Source organism: Mustela putorius, unplaced genomic scaffold, assembly GCF_011764305.1.
Source record: "Mustela putorius furo isolate JIRA1106 unplaced genomic scaffold, ASM1176430v1.1 tig00004007_pilon_pilon_pilon, whole genome shotgun sequence".
Taxonomy (NCBI): domain Eukaryota; kingdom Metazoa; phylum Chordata; class Mammalia; order Carnivora; family Mustelidae; genus Mustela; species Mustela putorius.
Window position 1 is genome coordinate 9393237 of NW_025422145.1, and position 19329 is coordinate 9412565.

General features: G+C 45.0%; 1 protein-coding gene across 18 annotated transcripts in view; it reads right to left on the reverse strand.

Moving 5' to 3' along the window:
• Positions 1-19329, reverse strand: part of RBFOX1 (RNA binding fox-1 homolog 1) — a 1454978-nt gene that overhangs the window by 36157 nt on the left and 1399492 nt on the right. For 14 of the 18 annotated variants that reach the window (XM_013055188.2, XM_013055180.2, XM_013055192.2 and 11 more), the window contains 2 exons: positions 7153-7195; positions 2329-2393 (listed from right to left, as the gene is read on the reverse strand). In XM_013055188.2, coding sequence (XP_012910642.1) covers positions 2329-2393; positions 7153-7195 — 108 coding nt within the window. Of the gene's footprint in view, positions 1-2328; positions 2394-7152; positions 7196-12762; positions 12803-19329 lie in introns of all 18 variants that reach the window. The other 4 variants (XM_013055189.2, XM_013055181.2, XM_013055178.2 and 1 more) reach the window with 1 other exon arrangement.

Here is a 19329-nt window from a genome sequence, read left to right on the forward strand (position 1 = left end):
CCATATGGGGCGAGTGTCTTGCTTCTAATCAAATTAAAGAGGGCTGGTAATCAATTTCCACAGCAGCCAAGAAGACCCAACGTACAAATTTCTTTCATAAACAGCAAGAGGCCAATTACATGGACAAGAGTATATTTACTTGGTTTCTTCCACGGAAACGATTATATTAACGTGGGAATTGTAGACTCATTCAAGATTTGCCAAGCCAACAATGAGGGCAATTTTCGGTAGGACACACTGCCAATGAGAAGTCTCAATAATGTTAAAATAACAGATTCTATACACACATTTGTACAGGGTGACCCCCAATGCAGCAACACTTTAACTTAATTTTCAAATGAATGCCAATAGAGATGGCCAGATTCTCAAGCAATTCTATTTAAGAATACTATTAAATATTGTTTATTTTTTTTAAAAGTATCTAGATGGGTCTTATTGAAGAAAGCAATTTAAATTATATCTTTATTATTAACCTTTTTCCAACTTGGGGGGAAGATGCATTTATGCTGAGAAGCAAGATAAAAATCCAAAGAAATAAATCCGTTTAAGATTCTTATAATTATACAGCAGGCTAAAGTCACTATGATTATAATTATATACAAAGTGGGTGTTTGAGAATTTAGCATCTAGAGATATTTTCATAAAAATAATTAAGGGTTGTAGATGAACCACATTACAATTGATACTTTGCGAATCTTCAGTGTGCAGAGTTTAATAGCATTAGGACTTCTCATTTGTAGAATGAGCTCTAGGATTTCAAGATTGCCATCAGTCTTAATGACCCTCTCTCGTTTCCTAATCCAGTGTCCAACTGTACTGAAGACAGGAACGTACATAAAAGCACATTTTGCATCTTGGCAAGAGGATGTGGGCTAAGTGGATAATTTATGTATTTAGAACTGCATCTTAACAAATGTTTGGATTTCTTTGGAGGCTCCGTCCAGCCTCGAGAACCTGTTAGGGCTGTTTATAAGGAAACGGTAATACTATCTACATGCAACCGGATAGCCGATCTCACTTCTATCTTGCCCAAGAGCCATTGCAAACAAGTGTATGCATGGGGTTTTCCAAGTGCCGTTTTTTGGGGGGTTCAGTTGTTGATGTTGCTTTCTTCTACCTCGGAAGAAATCTGCAGCTACGTCGAGCTAACGACCCATCTCGTGGGAAATGGAATGGAGCCGCAGAGAAAGCACACACCGCAGCACACTGGGAGAGGATCTAAGTCACAACAGGCCAGGGAGGAAGGAGCACCAGTGTCTGCTGACACTTCCGACTCGGGGGTCAAGTACACCGCCTGCTTACCTGTCTGACCCAGCATGCCTCAGCCACACATGCAAATCGTTACCGTCACTGTTTTATCCATGAGACGTATTTTTAAATTAAAAGAGTCATTACCAAAAATAAGCACCCTCAATGACATTTGTACATGCAGAGCCTCTGAACATTCACATTTATGTCCTCAGAAAACAGAGCCAACGGGTAGCATTCAAATATGGAAACGCACTTTTTTTTTTTTTTGCCTCCCCCCACCCCCACCTCAGGCACCTACACGAAAATAGCTGTGGCTTGCCATTTCAGAAACCAAGTCATCTGTCAAGCCTGGGCAAGGGGTAACGGAGCTCCTCCCCACCCCCTGGCCCCCACTCCCGCCATCCAATCTGACTTCTGCATTTCTTAGTCCCTCTCTGTCCCCCTTCCACTGCCAGTCTTAACACGAGGTGCACGTTACAAATACACCTGGTTTATCTTAGTAAATCTGGACACGGGGCCCTGCTGGATAGAGTGAACCTCCTTAGGAACGCCAGGTACATCTCCCCCATTCCTTCGTGTTGGATCCAAAAAAAAAAAAAAAAAAGAGGTAACAGAAGGAATGCTTTACTGGGTGTGGAAAAAAAAAAAAGAAAAAACAAGGGAAGCGGGTGACTGAAGTGGAGGAAAACCTGCGGGCTCTTCTGGTGTTCGTCCTAGGAGCTAGAGACCATGGCTGCTGCTTCCACGGAAGACCGTGGGAAGGCTGTGCGGGGACAGTTTGTGTGTGCATGCAAGGTACGCTGTCGCAGGGATTGAGAGAGATCGGAAAAGCAACTACACGGGCACAAAACACAGCATTTTGGGTCTTAGCAGAGAGGGCGAGAGTTTAGGATGGTCTAGGCTTGATGATTCATTCTGTCTCTACGTGGCACTGTTCGCCTTTACCCTGGGCCCTGATTTGGGGGTGCTGCCTCCCCAGCAGTCATGCATGCGCACCAGAACCAGACGAGAATCTTGTTTCCCACCAGCTAAGTTCATTTCCAGGTAGTTGTCAAGCGGGAGGAGGGAGACTCTTACCTGTCACTGTAGGCAGCGGCAGCGGCAGGGGTCGGCTGGGCGTAGCGGTATGCGGCATAACCACCCTGAAACACAAGGAGAAATCTGACTCAGGAGTGCAGACGAGGCGAACTCAGGGGCGCCCAACCGTGAGGCCGCACCAGAACAGCAGTAACCCACATCTACCAGTCTAACGTGGAGGTTAATGAAAGCTTAGTACCAAAGCAGAAGTACCAAACACACTGGAGAGACAGGGGCTTGGCTACCAACCCCAGCTGGATGTTAAAGGTTAGCGGTTGTAAGCGTTTCCCAGAGGAGGAACCCAGACACCCTTCTAAAGAGACGTACCTAGACGGTTAATGGTGACTGTGTTGGGGTGGGTAGGGTTATGGGGGATTCTCTAAACACTCTGTATACTTTGCTGAACTTTCCAGATTTTCAAAAATGATTATGCTTTGCCTTTCCTTATTAGCCACTAACTTACATCTTATTCAAACTCCCCTCGATGACTTCCTTAAAAATCCAACATAGGTTGAGCTAATGCCCTCCTGTCTTACATTGATATTTCTTAAAAAAAACAAAAAACAAAAAACAAAAAAAACCACCACTTTGATGGAAAGTTTATTAGTCATCTCTCGCCTATGTAGCTATTCAACCACTGAAGCAATTAAAGAAGGCTGTGTTTCGCTTTCTAAGTGTTGCATAATTATTTTTTTAAAAAATGGAATGGTGAACACTTGTTAAAAATTCTGTCTTTTCCGCTAAAGATATCACACTGGTGCAGATAGGGAATTTGTTTGGTGCAGAAAATATGATAAAGCTTTCCAATTTGTAAATAAAATCATTAAGAGAGGGGGTGAAAAAAAACCTGAAAAAATAATTAACATTTAGTTCCATGTACCAGTTACTGCAATTGTTCAATTAAGCAGAGGACAAGCAAATGGTCATATTTGAAAGGAATTGTGTTCAGCGGAGCATTGATTATCAAACTGTGAAAATAACCGAGCTTCTTGCTCAGCAGACCACAGCGATACATCAACCACTGTCGACTGCTTTCAGCACAATTAACAAACAGGATCCAGTCTCTACCCATAACACAGGGGATGCCTGGGTTCTAATTAGAATTCACCATCCCACAATCCTCTGAGGCAACAGTTCTCACCCTTACCATAAAGGGGCAACTCTGAACAGGGGAGGATACCCCTCCCCCCAACAGCCAAGCTACTCCTGTGTCGCAGAGAATCTAACAACAAAATCGGGAGTGAGGGGTATGTTACACTGCTTAGCTTTGTGCCTAGGGGACAGCCCAGTGGTAAGATAAGGACACGGATGCTGTAAAGAGCAGCTTTTGAAATGTGGATGTCATCTCAGTAATTTATCTCTTCCCTCTTCTAACTTTCAGAATAGATTTCCCATGATTTACATAGTGATTCAAAAAATCTAGTTTGTCCTTAAAGAAATTTGTCCTTTGGTTCAGCCCTGGAGGCACAATCCAAGACACCCAATCATTTGGAGTCATTTGGAGGCAGTATTAAAAAAAAAAAAAAAAAAAAAAAAGGTCTTAGCCAGACACCACCTGGTGCTCCAAACACCATGTTCTCTAATTAGGAATGGGGAAACTCATTAAATGTGCTGAGGAGTTGTGAAACCAAAGCGGTTGTCACACCAGCACCAAGCTCAAGATACAGAATGATGGGCTGAGGGGAAATTAGGTCACCAGATTTCTGGAGTCATTCTTTTTATCTGCTTGTCCATCTCCTAGGCTTTCCTGATGCGTCCAGACAGACACAGGTGTGCAGGTGTGTGTATTAAACCGTGAGGTAGGGAGGGAGGAGCTGGAGTTGGTTCAAGGATTGCTAGGAGGTGCTAAGTGTCACCAGCCGAAAGCCTGGATGGCAAAAAAAAAAAAAAAAAAAAAAAAAAAAATGGAGTGGGGTAGTGTGTGTGTGTGTGTGTGTGTGTGTGTGTGTGTGTGTGTGTTTCTTCGAGAGTAGAAAGCAAAAGCCACTGAGAAGGTATTTGCATCAAAGGCCATTAAATCAGTCATGATTTGGTGACTGTGAATTTGGTTCCAGCAAAGATTTCTAGCAACATCCCCCCCACCTGCACATCCTCTACATTTGAACTCTGTATGGGTCCCCAACTTCCATGATTGTTTCCATTAGGAAACGTGGGTAGCCAGTGCGATAAATGTTGTGCAAACAGCAGATAAGGCAAATGGACCTCACTAACCACCAGTCGGTATTTACTGTTTTGAGCCTGGAATGGATGTGTGTGCAGCTGGGACTCCTCTGCCCGGCAGACATGCTTGACCATGGCGCCTTGGGAAGAACCCATTGTCTCCATTAAAAATAAGTGTGTGTTTCTATGCGAGACAGGCCCCAATGGTCAATGCCCTGACAACATCCTGGTCTTGGGTATTTAGGAATCTGTTCACCAGCATTCCCTATTTAAGACTCAAGGTCATAGTTGTCCAAGGTCTGTGGAGCCAATGGAGAGACTGTGACCTTGAGCAGTAGGCTCCTTCCTGTCCAGTGGGTATGCTGGTGGTGATGGCAATGTTCTGCCCCTGAGCTGTCCAACACAGTCATCACTGGTCCTTGAGTGACTACTGAACTCTTGAAATGTTGGCTGGTGAAACAAACTGCAATTTTTAATCTGTCTGGTTTGAGTTAATTTGACTTTCCCCATCAAGGGTCATGTGGAGCTGACAGTTTCAGTATTGGACAGTATTTCAGACCCAGACAGGTCTAAGAGATCCTTCAACTAGGTCATCAGCACAGAAAGAAAAGGGTCAGAGGGCTTGACACCACCATGTGCACGGTCTTCTTTTGCAATTTTTCTTCTGTATGAATCCATATTAGGGGAATAACAGAGTTGTGTATTAACTCTGTGTATGTGTGCATACACTGTAAAATGATCAAAAAATACAAATTGCTTTAATTTGCCTTTCTAACAGGTGACTCTAATCAATTTTATTGCTCCCTATTTTGCAGCTCGCTGAGCATAGCCACAGCTCCTGCAAGGTTCTGTGCTAATGTCTGAAAAAGGAGTGCTCCCTTCCATTTGCTGGCACCAAACCATGTTCATGTGCAAACTGGTCTTCCTGACCTTAGGACAGAAATGCATCCTTGACCATTAGATTTTTTTTTTCCCACCACCAAACCAAATGCAAGCACCACATGGTTCTGTGCTCCCTACTCATAAAATATACTCATTTTACACATAGTGGGCAGCAAGCTATAAATGAGAACTTATATAAAATGTAACTCTTGAAAGGCCATTATGAATTCCCCCCGCCCACCTCTGCCACCATCACCAGAAGTGGCCTTGAAGATCCCGACTCTATATTGTCGGAAACCTTGCCTTTGCTAGCGGGCCTCTGGAGGTTGGGGCAAGTTAGTGATGGGGGACCTCTAATGGTTCTCCAACAAAGTATTTCTAAAAATGCACTTCATGGGATACTAACAATGGAAGGAAAAGGAACTTTCTGTGACCAAATAGGTTTGGGAAATGCCAAATTAAATTAAATGAAACTGGCTACTTCATCTGTGGAGCTTTCTAAAACAATATTGATGAGTGCTGTGGACCCTCAGTGCATCTCAGAGTCCTTTAGCAAGGGAAATCACATTTTTTTACTTTAGAGCATACTTTTGGGAAAAGATGTTCTAATAGCCAAATGACTTAGGAAGAGGTGAAATGTTTGGTGCTGGTGGGGACATGGGGGATAGGTAGTACTGTAGTGTGTGTGTGTGTGTGTTGCTTCCGCCTAACTGTATAAGTAGCAAAGGGCTTAATCCTAGACAGCAGCCTCCTTGTTTCTGAGGATACCCAAAGATCTCACTTCGTGCGATCTACAAGGTGGGTTAGTATATACTGGTACATACACATTTTACTAAAACAACAGTTAGAAGAACATTTGGAAAATGAAACGCTTAAACATAAATAGTCACTCCCTAATTTATCTGCATCATACATTTGGCTGTTTTTGGAGTGTGGCAAGGAAAACCAGCTTTCCTGAAACCTAAAAATAAAAGTTGATCTTGGGAATTCAAATTATTTTTTTCTCTCCTCAATCCAAGGACCCCCCTCTTGTACTGGATTTCTCTTTACAATTTGATTAATTCTCATGGTTAAAAGAGAATGTACTTTCTTAACTGACTTAACATAGAACAGAAATGGGAACCGCATGTTACAGGGAAATCCATGTACTAAAACTCCCACTGATGATTCTTAGTTTTACATTCGTCTTTCATTTTACTTGACAGTTTTAATGTTCGTTGGGACAGCTACACTCCAATAGATGTGTTGCTCTTTTTTCTTCCTACAAATTGGTTCATTTGGGGGTTGCTTCAGCAGTGAGTAATAGGGTTGAAAGCTACAGCAATGGGTATGCGATAAATTTTATAAGAAGCTACAATGAAACCAGGGAAAGTTACGTTAGCGATGTTGACCCTCGATGCAAGATGAATACATTTTCTGTTTAACCATTCCAGTTAACTCCAGGAACCTACTACAAAGTTACCGAGACAGCTGATACAATGAAACCTTGCAAGTCTTTTCACTGAGTTTATATTAATTGGGTATAGATGCATTTTAAGCCAGGAAATGTATAGCCATGTCAGAATCTCCATTTTGATACGCTCCTGATCTAGCAAACAGGGGAATCTGAGGGTACGCATCTCTATTCTAGAAGCATTCACATCGAAACTGGAAAATTCAGTTAAGTCTTTCCTCCTTCTATGTTAGAGAACATCTCCCCTCCCCAGAATCGTCTTGTTAGTAGGATTCACAGCAAACCCACAATCATAGTGATGAGGTTTTCCACCAGTCGGGATTTCATACCTGCAGCAATTTATTGCCATACACAGGCTCTTGATACACTACTCTATAAGGAAACAGAAATGTAATGTTTTCAATGCAAAAATGAAATAAATAAAAGAAAATGCATAAGTCAGACAGAAATTCCAGAGCAATTCATTTACAAGTTTGCTTGTCTTTTGTCCCTGAGATCCGAGAATGACCCATCGAAACAAGAGGAGGAGGTTTTAGCTGCGGAGCTCCATAACCCAGAGAATTCAGAATGAGCAGGTGAGGATCTAACCCTACTGACTGTGTTTGTGCCACAACCTGTGTTTAGTTTTAGAGAAGAAAAAAGGATACTTTCATGGCTTCTTATCCTTCTAAGCATAATGCAACAGTTCAAATTAACTACTTCAAATTTCTCTCTTTATTTCATGATTAGAGTTATCTGGAATACCGGAGGATTTAGCTTTGATGCCTAATTATTGGGGCAGTTAAGACTGTATCAATACCTTTGTTTTAAAAAATTGAATATCGAGTCACAACAGAGAGTGCAACTGAATTTCATGAATGAATGAATTACACTGAGCTACCAAAGCTGCTTTCAATATATATGATGGGGAAAACTGTGTATGTGCATGTGTCTAGAGAAGTTGCTGACATATCTATCTATCTATCATCTATCTATCTAACGTGGACATGCCACAACCTCATTCCAATCCAATACCAATAAAATCTCAAGTAGAACCCCTTGGATAAGATGCAATTTTTGGATGTGAGAGTTTTGGGGGGCAAGCCTAATCTTTCTTGTGAGTAGTTCTAGTTTAAAGTGAAATGTTTCAGTTCTAGAGCAGAGATTGAGATGGTAGAACACCGTAAGAGATTTAGGAACCCGCCTTATAAAGGGCTGTGTGTGTGTGTGTGTGTGTGTTACTCTTCACTTGGTCTTAGATTTAATAAATTTAAGCCTGTGGACCTATGCCTGTCAAAATTCTAGGCCTCTCTCCCTCTCTCCCATTGCTTATTGGGAAGTTTCAAGTCAAGATACTGTTCCCCATGACCCACCTATTCCATTATCCTCTCCATTCTGCTCTGATTTCTCATCTTCCTCCTTTCCTTTCACTGCATTTCTGAGTCTGGCTCAGTGAGGGCAACTAGGTTGCCCTGTTGGCTCTGGGCTTAAGCACTGAATGAAGCCAGATCACGCAGGCTGACCCCCGTGTCGACGAATGTTTCTGGACTAAACATTTCATCTCTTTTCCAAAGCCAAGTTTCCCCTCTGAAAACAAAATTGGAGGTCATGGGTGGAGGCAACTCCTCCCCTCTGGGGGTCCGAGGGGGAGGCCAGGCAGGAAGGGCTGACCTTCTTGTCCCACACAGTAATGCTTAACTCCTTGGTGGGCGGCTGCCCCCGTGGAGACTGACTGACCTCCTCATCTTAGCGGACTCATAGTCAACTCCCATTGAAAGTCGGGTCCTAGGAATAAGGACTTGGGTTTATTTGGAGAGGTTCTGTGTTGCCCTAACAGAATTTAAAAATCATGAGAACAGGCACTGGAGTCTCATGGAGACGTACCAGCCTCGTGGCTACATGGATGGGTGGAAAGCTTAGGGCTTTCTCACGAAAAGGGAACCCGGTTAACATTTCTATCCTCAATCAGTGGTCCTCTCTGTCTGCCTTCTCCCCACCTGTTCTCTCTTCTCTTCTTCCCATCACTAGCTCACCCCAGTTTCCACTTAGTACCTTCTTTTTAAATAGCTCTATTATAATGGCCTTATTTCCATTTTCAATAGTTATCTCTTGATCCAATGCCATACCCTCGGCTCTCTCCCTGAGCGGGGAAGACAAACGTTGGGCTAAATGGACTTAAGCCACATTTACTCTCAGCTCTGTGGCCATTCTGGTCTCATGAGTTCCATACTTTCACCCCCAAACAGAGCAGATTGCTTTGTAGGCCCAGGAGACTTGGTCCTTCCACTCCAACTTTTCAAACAGGTTGTCCAGCCCATGGATCACTACTACTATATTTTTTTTCTTTACCTTGACTCACTTTCTCTTGAAAAACAACAACAACAACAACAACAACAAACATTTCAATGTGCACCACTGAATAATCATGGTGAACTTGCTGATTTGATAGGCTAGTTGTGTAAGCTGAATTCCTATCTTTTGAAATAAAAGTGTGTGTGTGTGTGTGTGTGTGTAGCATGTCCTTGGGTGGAAAGGACCCAGGTAATGACCTTTTATGCTGCCAACCTTCCTGGCTTCGAAACCTGCTACATCCTCTCTACTAAGTGGCCATCCACACTGGGCCTGAGTATGCCCCCTGTGACCAGAGTCAGAGCTTCCCCTGCAGGTCCTTCAAACCCTATGTGCTCTGTTGGGACTGAGAAATGCTCAAGGGCTCCAACATCAGGTGGGGAAGGGACAGAGAGTAGGGGTGGAGGCCGTGGTCTGGTGCGTGTGCTGGGACAGCTTCTGAGGGGGGGGAGCGCTTGAGTAGGAAGAGCTAGAGGGTGGCCTGCCTGTGCCGTCCTTAGCAGTGACTGAAGTATCTCACTACTCGACCCAGTAAAGTTAAAATCAAAGAGGACATTTAAACCTATTAGAGGTGACCGTATGTCTATCACATGTCCCAGGACCTCTCAGGACTGCCCTCACCCTATTTATTATGCTCGGTTTTAATGGGATTAAAGGAGCAAGCCAGAAACTTTCTTTAAATAAGAGAGAACCTCACAAGATTTTCCTCTGAACCTTGTTACTCATCATTTCTTTAAGAAACGGTGCCCCAGGGACAGTACCAGTCATCAGAACAGACCAGTACTGAAAGGGAGGCAGGGGAGGTAGGTTGAAAAAGCACATTCCAAAGTGTAAGGTGCTTCTAGCCAAGAGGAATCCTGCTCCATGCACTTCAGAGTGCAGGAAATATTCGTAGTCTGTCTTTCCCTGAAATGGACATAAGGCCATTGATGAGCCCTTGTTTGGCCACCGTAACAGGTGGTCTAGTCTGTCACTGTGCCCCAAAGACACACACCAGGCTTGCCATCTTACATGGAGCAAAATAATCAGGACGGTTTGCAAGGTCTAAGTTGTCTCCTTGGAAAGATGACAGACACAAGTGCTGGGTTGACAAGCCTCCAAGTCATTTCAGTAAGTGCTTCTGAACCCTGACTGCCTATTTGGAAACATCCCCTGAAAATCTTATTGTCATTTAATATGAACAAAGGGAAAATAATAATATATATATATATATATATATATATATATATATATATATTTGTTGTTGTTGTTGTTGTTGTTGTTGTTTGAAGAGTGGCCTGCAAAGAACGAGAGAAACGGTCTTCTAAACCTTGACACCGGGAAGCGGAGCATCACAGAATCAAGAAAGGCCGCCCCCGGACAGAATCCCTGCACGCACCGCCTAGACACCTGCGGGGGCTACGCCACTGCGTCCAGCAGGCTCGGTGCAGAGATGATGACTCGGGGGGGGAAACAAAACCCACTAAAGGAATTTAAATAAAGACTTTTTTTGTAGCTTTTCTCCTTGAACGGAATTGATCTTCCTGCCTTAGTCTGGAAGCTGGCACAGGTGCCCCCTCCTGCAGGTCTCGGCTCCCTCCACTTGCTCTGCTCTCATGGATTTCCCCTGTAGGTTCTAGCGCCGACCGGCACAGACACACCTGCCCACTCCTCTTCCTAGCGCTTCCTTTCCCCATGTCCGTGATCCGACAGACTCTCCCTTTGGGCAGCTCCTCCTTCCTGCTACTCAGAGATCTAGGAGGCAGCAAAAGACACCCAAGGGGAAGATCCGTAGAACGGCACAAATTAATAATTCAACCAGTTGCTCTCAGTTCACAAATAAAGAAACTGAGGCACACAGAGAGGCAGATGCTCAATAAACAGTCGCTATCTCTGTTTTCAGCTAGGCTTACCAACATACACTCCCCTACTCCCACTGGTGGGTGTGATGGAGAGAGTTTTTTGGTTTTGGGTGTTTGGGGGTTTTTTTTGTTTGTTTGTTTGTTTGTTTTTGTTAGATTGTTTTCCCCCCCATTTTTCATCTCTTCTCGTCTCCCTATTTTCCAAATTAAAAAAAAAAAAAAAAAAAGGCCCTAAGAAAGCCCACAAGGTGTGCTCTACCTAGAGGCTACCTTGGGGAGGGGGCAGACTGACGTAGGGCTCTTTGGGTTTCCAAAGATGTGAATGGGCTCGAGACGTCCAGCCCGTCTGCCTCTCTATTTATAATAGTATGCATTGAAAGTTGTTTGTTTTTTAAAGAGGATATTTGGAGGCATGGATTAAGCTACATAAGAAATAAGAAATTCATTGTTTACTGGGTGCAGGATGTTTGTTCCTTTCATTTTGGGGGGGAAAAGCCCTCAAAAAACTAGCCCACAGATTATAGTAAGTGTATCTGGTGCAATGATAACAGAACTCAACTGTATGCATCATTGATGAAGATTAACACTGTGTCTCAAATTTGTGATTGAAACTCAAAAGGAAGAAAATTAATAGTGTCTTTCCCATTTTCTAGTAAATGCTATCAATTTGGTCAGAAGTATGGTTTTATTTTTGTTACCTAGTTTATACGATGACAAATTGGATTCCAGTGAACTTATCTGAGGTCACTTGTAACAAAAAAGTATATGATTTAAAAAACAGCCCCTGGCCCTGCCCATATTTTAAGCTGCATTTACGCCAGGTTATGTTCCTAACATTGTAACTAATATCACAATATAGGAGAAAAAAATGCCTCTAGATCCATTGAGGTAAGTTTATTGGGGTCCCACTGAGAACCACCCGACTCTTTTCTGAAAGCAAAAAGTCTAAAAAGGTGGGACCAGGGGCGCCTGGGTGGCTCAGTGGGTTAAGCCTCTGCCTTAGGCTCAGGTCATGATCTCAGGGTACTGGGATCGAGTCCCACATCGGGCTCTCTGCTCAGCAGGGAGCCTGCTTCCCTTCCTCTCTCTCTGCCTGCCTCTCTGCCTACTTGTGATCTCTGTCAAATAAATAAATAAAAATCTTTAAAAAAAAAAAAAAAGGTGGGACCATTTAATAAACAATTCTAAATTCAACAAACACTTCTAAGTCCAGTAATGGTTTGGGCGGGAAACGGAAAGAATAAGGAAGAAAATAGGGTTTCGTGGTCAAGCTGGCATACATCTTGTTAGAGATGCTTCTGGCTAAAATCATCCAGAGGGAGCGGGAGGGGTTCTTTCTAGAGCTATTACTATGAACAAGTGAACGCATTAACGGGACAGCCACCAAAAAAGAAAAGCCGCCATGAAAATATCTTTTAACCCTCTATGGCTGGTAACTCCAGCTTTTATCCCAAATATTATACTGCAAGCACACGGACCATACTGAAAACTTTCCAGCGATTTTTTGTTTGAGGGGGGGTCGGAGGAGAGTCTTTAATTTGACACCAGAGAAACGCCGTATCTTTTTAGGGGGCATGTCTTCTGAAGTGAATGAAGGAACTAGTGCCACCCCATAGCAGCCGTGGTGGCCACGGGAAAAGGTCTTCTGCCCTGCGGATCCGCCCCGGGGATCCTGTCCCACAGACCGCGAAGAGGAAACTGGCAGCAAACTTGTAAACAGAATGACTCCGGGAGGAAACAGGGGTGGCATGCACAGTAGTAAGTACTTACATAAATGTCTGCACCATAAAATCCATCCTGGTAAACAACACTGCAAGGGCACACACACAAAGAGAAACATCCGTATTAGTGCATTTCCCCATGCAGACACACCAACCCCCGCACTGGCGAAGTTAGTCTGGTCAACGGGATCCGAAACACAGGAACCGAGGAGAAGTTTTCACATTGGCTAAGGAGGTTGGAGACAACAGTTCTCTGTCAGCCCGAGAAAATTCGGCTGGGGTTCGGTGCTGGCCCAGAATCAGGCCGTGGTGGCATGCTGGACACCGGACTCCCCACTCTTCCACGAAGGGGTGTGGAAATGCAAGAGCGAGAGCAGTTTAAGTGGCCGAGACAGACAGGAGGGTCAGAGTTTGCATTCAGTCCGATCGCAGAGCTCCCCGCAGGGGTCTGAGAAAATCACCTGTTTAAACTGTTAGATCGATAAAGGGGAGGGCGGCAGACTGCTGCATTTTCAGTACACGTGGGGGCTGAAGGATTTTAGGAGATCCAGACGGCCCGGATGATTCCAGAACAGTTCTTCTACAGTCTCCCACCCTACAGTCTTATATTTGGTAATTCTGGGTGCCACTTTTTTGTGGCAAATGTAGGAAAATATCTCTGATTCTATGTGTGTGTGAGCATGTGTGTACATGTGTGCAAGAAAATATGTGTTTGTATGTGTGGGTGGATGTGGGTGTCCGTAACATGTGCATAAGTGTGTGTGGGTGAAGATGGACATATATGGTGTAAAAGGTGTGCAGTGGCATGTTTGCACATGTGTGTACATACATGTGCTCTAGTGTGTACACGTATACACATACATGTACTTTGTGTATGTTTTTCTAAAATATATCCCCACATTATGACTGAACAGCCCTGGCCTCACTGTGGCTCTCCTGTCACCATCCAAACTGTCATTCCGGAAAGAAAGGACTTCACAGGAGGCGGAAAATCTCCTGGACTTTTCCAGTTTTCTCGGTATACCTTGAGCGAAAGGGCCAGGAAGAAAAGCTTACAGCCATGTGATTGCGGGAAACTGGCTCGCAGTTCCTAAGCATTACAGTGGGTTTCATGACCATCGCAGGGAGACCTGATGCCGCATGCAGATTCCGGGAGGAGCACAGGAAGGACGGACTAGGAAAGCAGGTGTCACCAAATGTATGTTTTCCGCAGGGTGGTAGTGGTTATTAAGAGCCTTCCCTGAGATCTTCCCATGGAGCTCAAAGATGCTTTATGATTCTGGCAACGGACCTGTGAGCCCCACCATCGAAGGGAACTGGGTTCTAACAGAAACACGACTTTGATTTCCAGAGGCGGGGCCGTCAGGTTTCAGGAGCAGAGCGGACCCACAGGAAAGCCAAGCATATGGAGCCAGAGGAAGGCACTCAAAACACACACACACACACACACACACACACACACACACACACACACGGCTGTGACACTGGTTTGCTGGAGAACCCTGGAGAGTGCTTCTGGGAGCTTTTCAGACTTGATTGGCCAGACCCCCAAGTACCATTATCCTTAAAAATGTGAGAGGGACTTCACACGCTAGGGAGGTTAGCAGGAATTACTTTCGGCTGTTTTCACCTTGATCTGAGAGGACCACAGTTCACAAGAGTACTCGTCAAGCAGCCTAAAACCCTCATCTGAGATGCTGCAGTACGCTGTGTCCTGAGCTATGCTTTCAGCATTCCCAACATTAAGACAGTGTGTCTGCTGGGGGGTCAGAAGGCGGGGACCAGCCTCTGTCAGCAGGACTTGCAACAGACCCGAGGACATTGGGAAGAGTGACATATATTTCGTCTGCTGGGTGACAAATATTTAGAGGCGAGTCATGTAGCTGTGGAGAAACGGGTTCTGCTTCTGCCCCGTTCTTTCCATCCTATGCCTTTTCTGGGAACACCTGCTCTCCCAACATCCTCCTCCAAAAACAGGTCAGCATTCGAGAGCCAAGTCAGATGGAAACCACGTACACGTCTGGTCACAGCCTCACCAGCCAGCAGCTGTGAGCCACTGAGCTCGTCACTGAAGCTCTCTGAGCATCACGTGCTCATCTGTAAAATGGGGCAAGAGGCTAGGCCGTGGTCAACTCAGAGGAGGACATAGTCGGGTGCTGCCCGCAAAGCCACAAGCAAGGAGGTTGGCACCAGCGAACAGAACGTGATCCAGGGGTGAACAAAAGATTCATATTTTAGCTGCATATTAATATCGACATGGAAAGTAATGCCTCTGTCTACATATCTGTAGACGGGCCCTGGCCTTAGCCTTTCCTGAGCAGGGGAGTCTCTGTGCCCAGCTTGGCCCTCCACCATCTGCCATAGAAAATTCCTTTGGGACTCGGACATCCCACATCTATGAGATGGAGAACCAAAGAGAAAAGGTGGTCCAACATCCTCACGTCGACAAGCTCCCACAAACTGAACGATGACCCCTCTTTCCCCGAGATGCTTACGAGCCCCCAACAACTGTACTGAGGCAGAGACAAGCCCGAGCATGTCCATCACTAAGCCTGCCCTCAGGGAGCTTTACAGGGAGGGGGTCGCGTGGTCGCAAAGCCATGTATGCACACGTACATACATATAAGACTGCAGCTTGCATGGGGGTTGAGGAGCAGGAGCTGGGAAAGGGTAGCGGGGGGAGGAGGGCTGGCAGCAGAGGTGAGGATATCTGCGCAAGTGCCTCGGAAATCTCGAAGCCTCAGCCAGGTGCAGAGGGAGGAAGAGCAGACCAGGCAAAGGGAACAGACTACGCAAGTCCCAGTGTCCAGAGGGTCCCAGGCTCCTTCCGGGGGCCGGCAGGGTCCAAAGGCCCAGCAGACGGCGCGGCTCCCCAGAGAAAGGAAACGGAGAATTCCCTCCGCGATGAAAACCACACCTCGGGGGGGCGCCTGTTTTCACTGAGTGTGTTGCGGAGGGAGTGGGGGGGCGGTTTGGTTGGGTGATGATGGGGGGTGGGTGAGCTCTCTTTTCAGGGTAACTCTAAAATCAAGGAAACTATACGGCTGGCCACGTTGGTGGTCTGAAAGCCAACTGATGGGCTGCCACCTCCCCCAAGATGCATTTTCTCCTCCTCAGCTGCTGAGGAGGCCCTCGTATACTACTGGCCCTCACATTTCTGGAATGATGACCGTGTCGGTCCCTGGTCTGAGCATGCTGTGCTACTTAGCCCACTTCTCCCTCATCGTACCCCGTCACCCAGTTCAGAGTTTCTGATCCAATAGGTCTGGATGGGGGTCTAAGAATTCTAATTTCTCACCAGGACCAGGGGATGCGGATGCTGCTGGCCAGGGGAGGAACTGGCTCATTGATCAATGGGACACCGCCCTCCACGTGTTCTTTTTCCTTTACATCATGACGGCACTGAGCTGGCAGACAGACCAGTCTCCTAGGCCCTCATCTAAGGAGGGGTGGTTACAGGAAAGCTCTTCCAGACTCTCATGCTGGTTTCCAGGAATGTGTCCAAATGCTTTTTAAAGCCCCATGAAACAGGTGCACTTAAAATATCAGATGTGTAGGGAACGGAGGGCAGGAATCGAGGGCTAGTACAGATCTACAGATAAATGAACCATGGGCCCCGAACAATAGAAGGGAGTTGCCATCGTGCGTTGAACAAGTATAGTCCAATTTTAATGCCAAGGCAGTCTGTCTAGCCATGCAAAGGTAATTGTATTGCTTGCCAATCACTTCAGGCCTGCAATACACTTTTGCAAGAACATAATGCAAATGCACAACTCATTTTCTTAGAAAGGTAATAACAGTAGTTAAATATTTGGTTGAATGTAAGCAGGGGATGATCGCACTGTAGCAAATTAGTTTACTTAAAAAAAAAAAAAAAAAAAAAAAGGAACGAAAGTAGAGGATGGCCAGACTATACAATCTGTTTGTGTAATAGAATCTATCCCCACCACCACAAATGCATTCCTGAAGGAGAGGTTATTTAAAACCGCTCTACCTTGCTGCCCCTTCCAAGTGGAAAATAAATTAAAATTTTAATGCGTTTAAATCTAGCTGTTTTTGAACAGATATGGGTCTGTAAATTCCCTGACATCTGTGTATTATTGTGTATGCTATGTATGGATATATGTATGTATCCACTAACATTTTCCTAGGGAAAACACATTTTTAATCAGATTAGTAAAGGCATCCGTGACATAACCCTGTCGTCTCCCCCCAAAATAAAATTTAAGAACCACTGATTCATGGTGGTTTTATCTATAGATGCATTCAATTCACAACTTCTTCTTCTTTTTTTTTTTTTAACATAACAGAGGTTACACTTTAAAACTGGCTGGAGATTCGAACAAGAATTCACACCAAACCCAAACACACAAGATGCTAGACAGAATTCTGAAAAACATTCTGATAATGGGTGATGACCTCTGTTCCTAGTCTTCAAATTGAACGTAGAAAGGTCCTAAACAGAGAAGGCATAGTCTGAGGAGGAGACATTCAGAAATTAAGCCCAAAATCATGGTTGCTATATAGCCAGAAAAGCACACACACATAAGCTAGTGCCTGCTGTCAGATGCTTTCCTAGGACCTGCCCCAAAAGCGTTCCCAAGGATCTATGTGTGAATTCCATCATTGCACCGGCCAGTTTAAGAGTTTTTGTCCTGGGATACTACTATATCTCTCCTATACACAAAGTGACACAGTGTCTTCAAACCACTTCTCAAGGTAACTCTGAGAGGTTGTACATAGTTGCATCAAACTAATTTCCTAAGAAAGTTATGGAACACTTTCTCCAAAGAGACCCAGAGAACCAAGACCCAAAACCCTATAGGAGATGCTGGACGTTTAGCTTAGAATCCTAATAATTTTTCAAATACTCTTTGATGCTCCATTAGAACACTACTGTGTCCCCAGACAATACGCCTGGTACATAGCAGGCACGGGATTAATAGCTGCTTTATAGTTAAGTGGCTAATTAAGAATAAAAATTTGGTGAGACCAGGTTCATGGGGTTCCTTTTGGGTGGGTGTTGGGGTTTGGCTGCTGTCTTCTAATATCAGATGTTTACTGAGTCTGGGGGAGTGTCTCCAGTCCATCCATCTGCCATCTCCATCATGTGTGATCTATCCGCGAGCTCCTTTGGTCAATTGCCTAAAGGGCAGGTTCTCCCACACGGGGGTCAGAGGAAGACAGACCAGACATTGAGGCTTCTCTGTCCAAACTGACTCCAGGATCAAACGCATGGAGAAAATGGAAGACCTGGTGATTCAGCTCTCTCAGGAACCATTCACTAGTTAGTATTTTGTTTATGATCTACATATTCCAATAACTATTGCGGTGCCTCTGACCAAAGTCAGCTCTGTGGCTTGCGGGGGATGGTGGTCTGGAAACTGCAGGACCCTCCCTGGAAAGGGGTCGGACTCTAGGTTTCCAATGCATTGCCCTTCCTCATTCAGTTGGTATTGACAATCAACAGTGACTTGGCTGATTCAATCTAGGTTTTCCATTCATTTCTGTGGTCCCCGCCCCATGGTCCAAGCAGAACCCCCTCTCCCAGGGCAAATGATCACCTATTAATGTGCCAAGAAGGTTCTCTTTACCGGTGTGAGGAAGAAGAGAATAGGGCCCCTCCAAAACCTGTGCTGGGAGAGATGTGGAAGGCAAAACCACAGGAACAGGAGGTGGAAGGGAAAACCAAATCAATCAAAGGAAATGGATGAACGGGAAGGCATGCTTGCTGAATCTTCCTGTAGGACTGTCTCGAAGTTGGATATCTCCGAGGGTCACCCCAGGCTCCACAAAAGTAGCCATGGAGTTTCTGTACAATTTCCTTTTATATTTATTTATTTGAGAGAGAGAGTACGGTGTATGTGAGTGAGAGGGAGAGAGCATCTGACTCCACACCGAGCACAGAGCCTGAGGTGGGGCTCGATCTCACAACTGTGAGATCATGACCTGAGCCGAAACCAAGAGTCAGATGCTTAACTGACTGAGCCCTCAGGTGCCCTGATTCCACCCCCCCACACCCCGGTATCTTAGGAAAACAGTATGGAAGCCATACATGGACATAGGATGAAAGACCCATTTTTGGTTGGAATTTCAGTAACAAAGTATATATTGCATAGCTCATGAAGAGCAGAGGTTTAGGTTGGCACTTAGTTTTGTCTTCAACTGGTGACAAAAAATCCTAATAAATGCAGCTCGCTCGGTGATAGCTTAGAAAAGATGGGGATCCCTGGGTGTGAGGGGGGATGGCAGAATGGGGCCTTGACATGGCAATTTAGGAAGTGGTTGGACTTGAGGGCATCCTACATTTCTTCTTCTTCTGGAGCCTTCCCTAAAAACCCAAGCTGAGCTAAGGGACCTTCCTTGGTGCTCACACAACACCCTTCTCCCTTAGCACATTTATTGACATTATTAGCTTATGGGGGTGCCCCTGCCCCTAACTAGAAGGAATTCCTTGAAAGTGCAAGACAGTGCGTGGAACTGACAAAAGGTGTGTTAGGCTGAACTGACTGGAGTAAAGACATTAGTCGACTCTACAAATCTCCCCACAAAGGACTTTGAACACAAATGGCTAGAGGAAATCCACACTATCACCTGAATGACCTAAATCCTGATG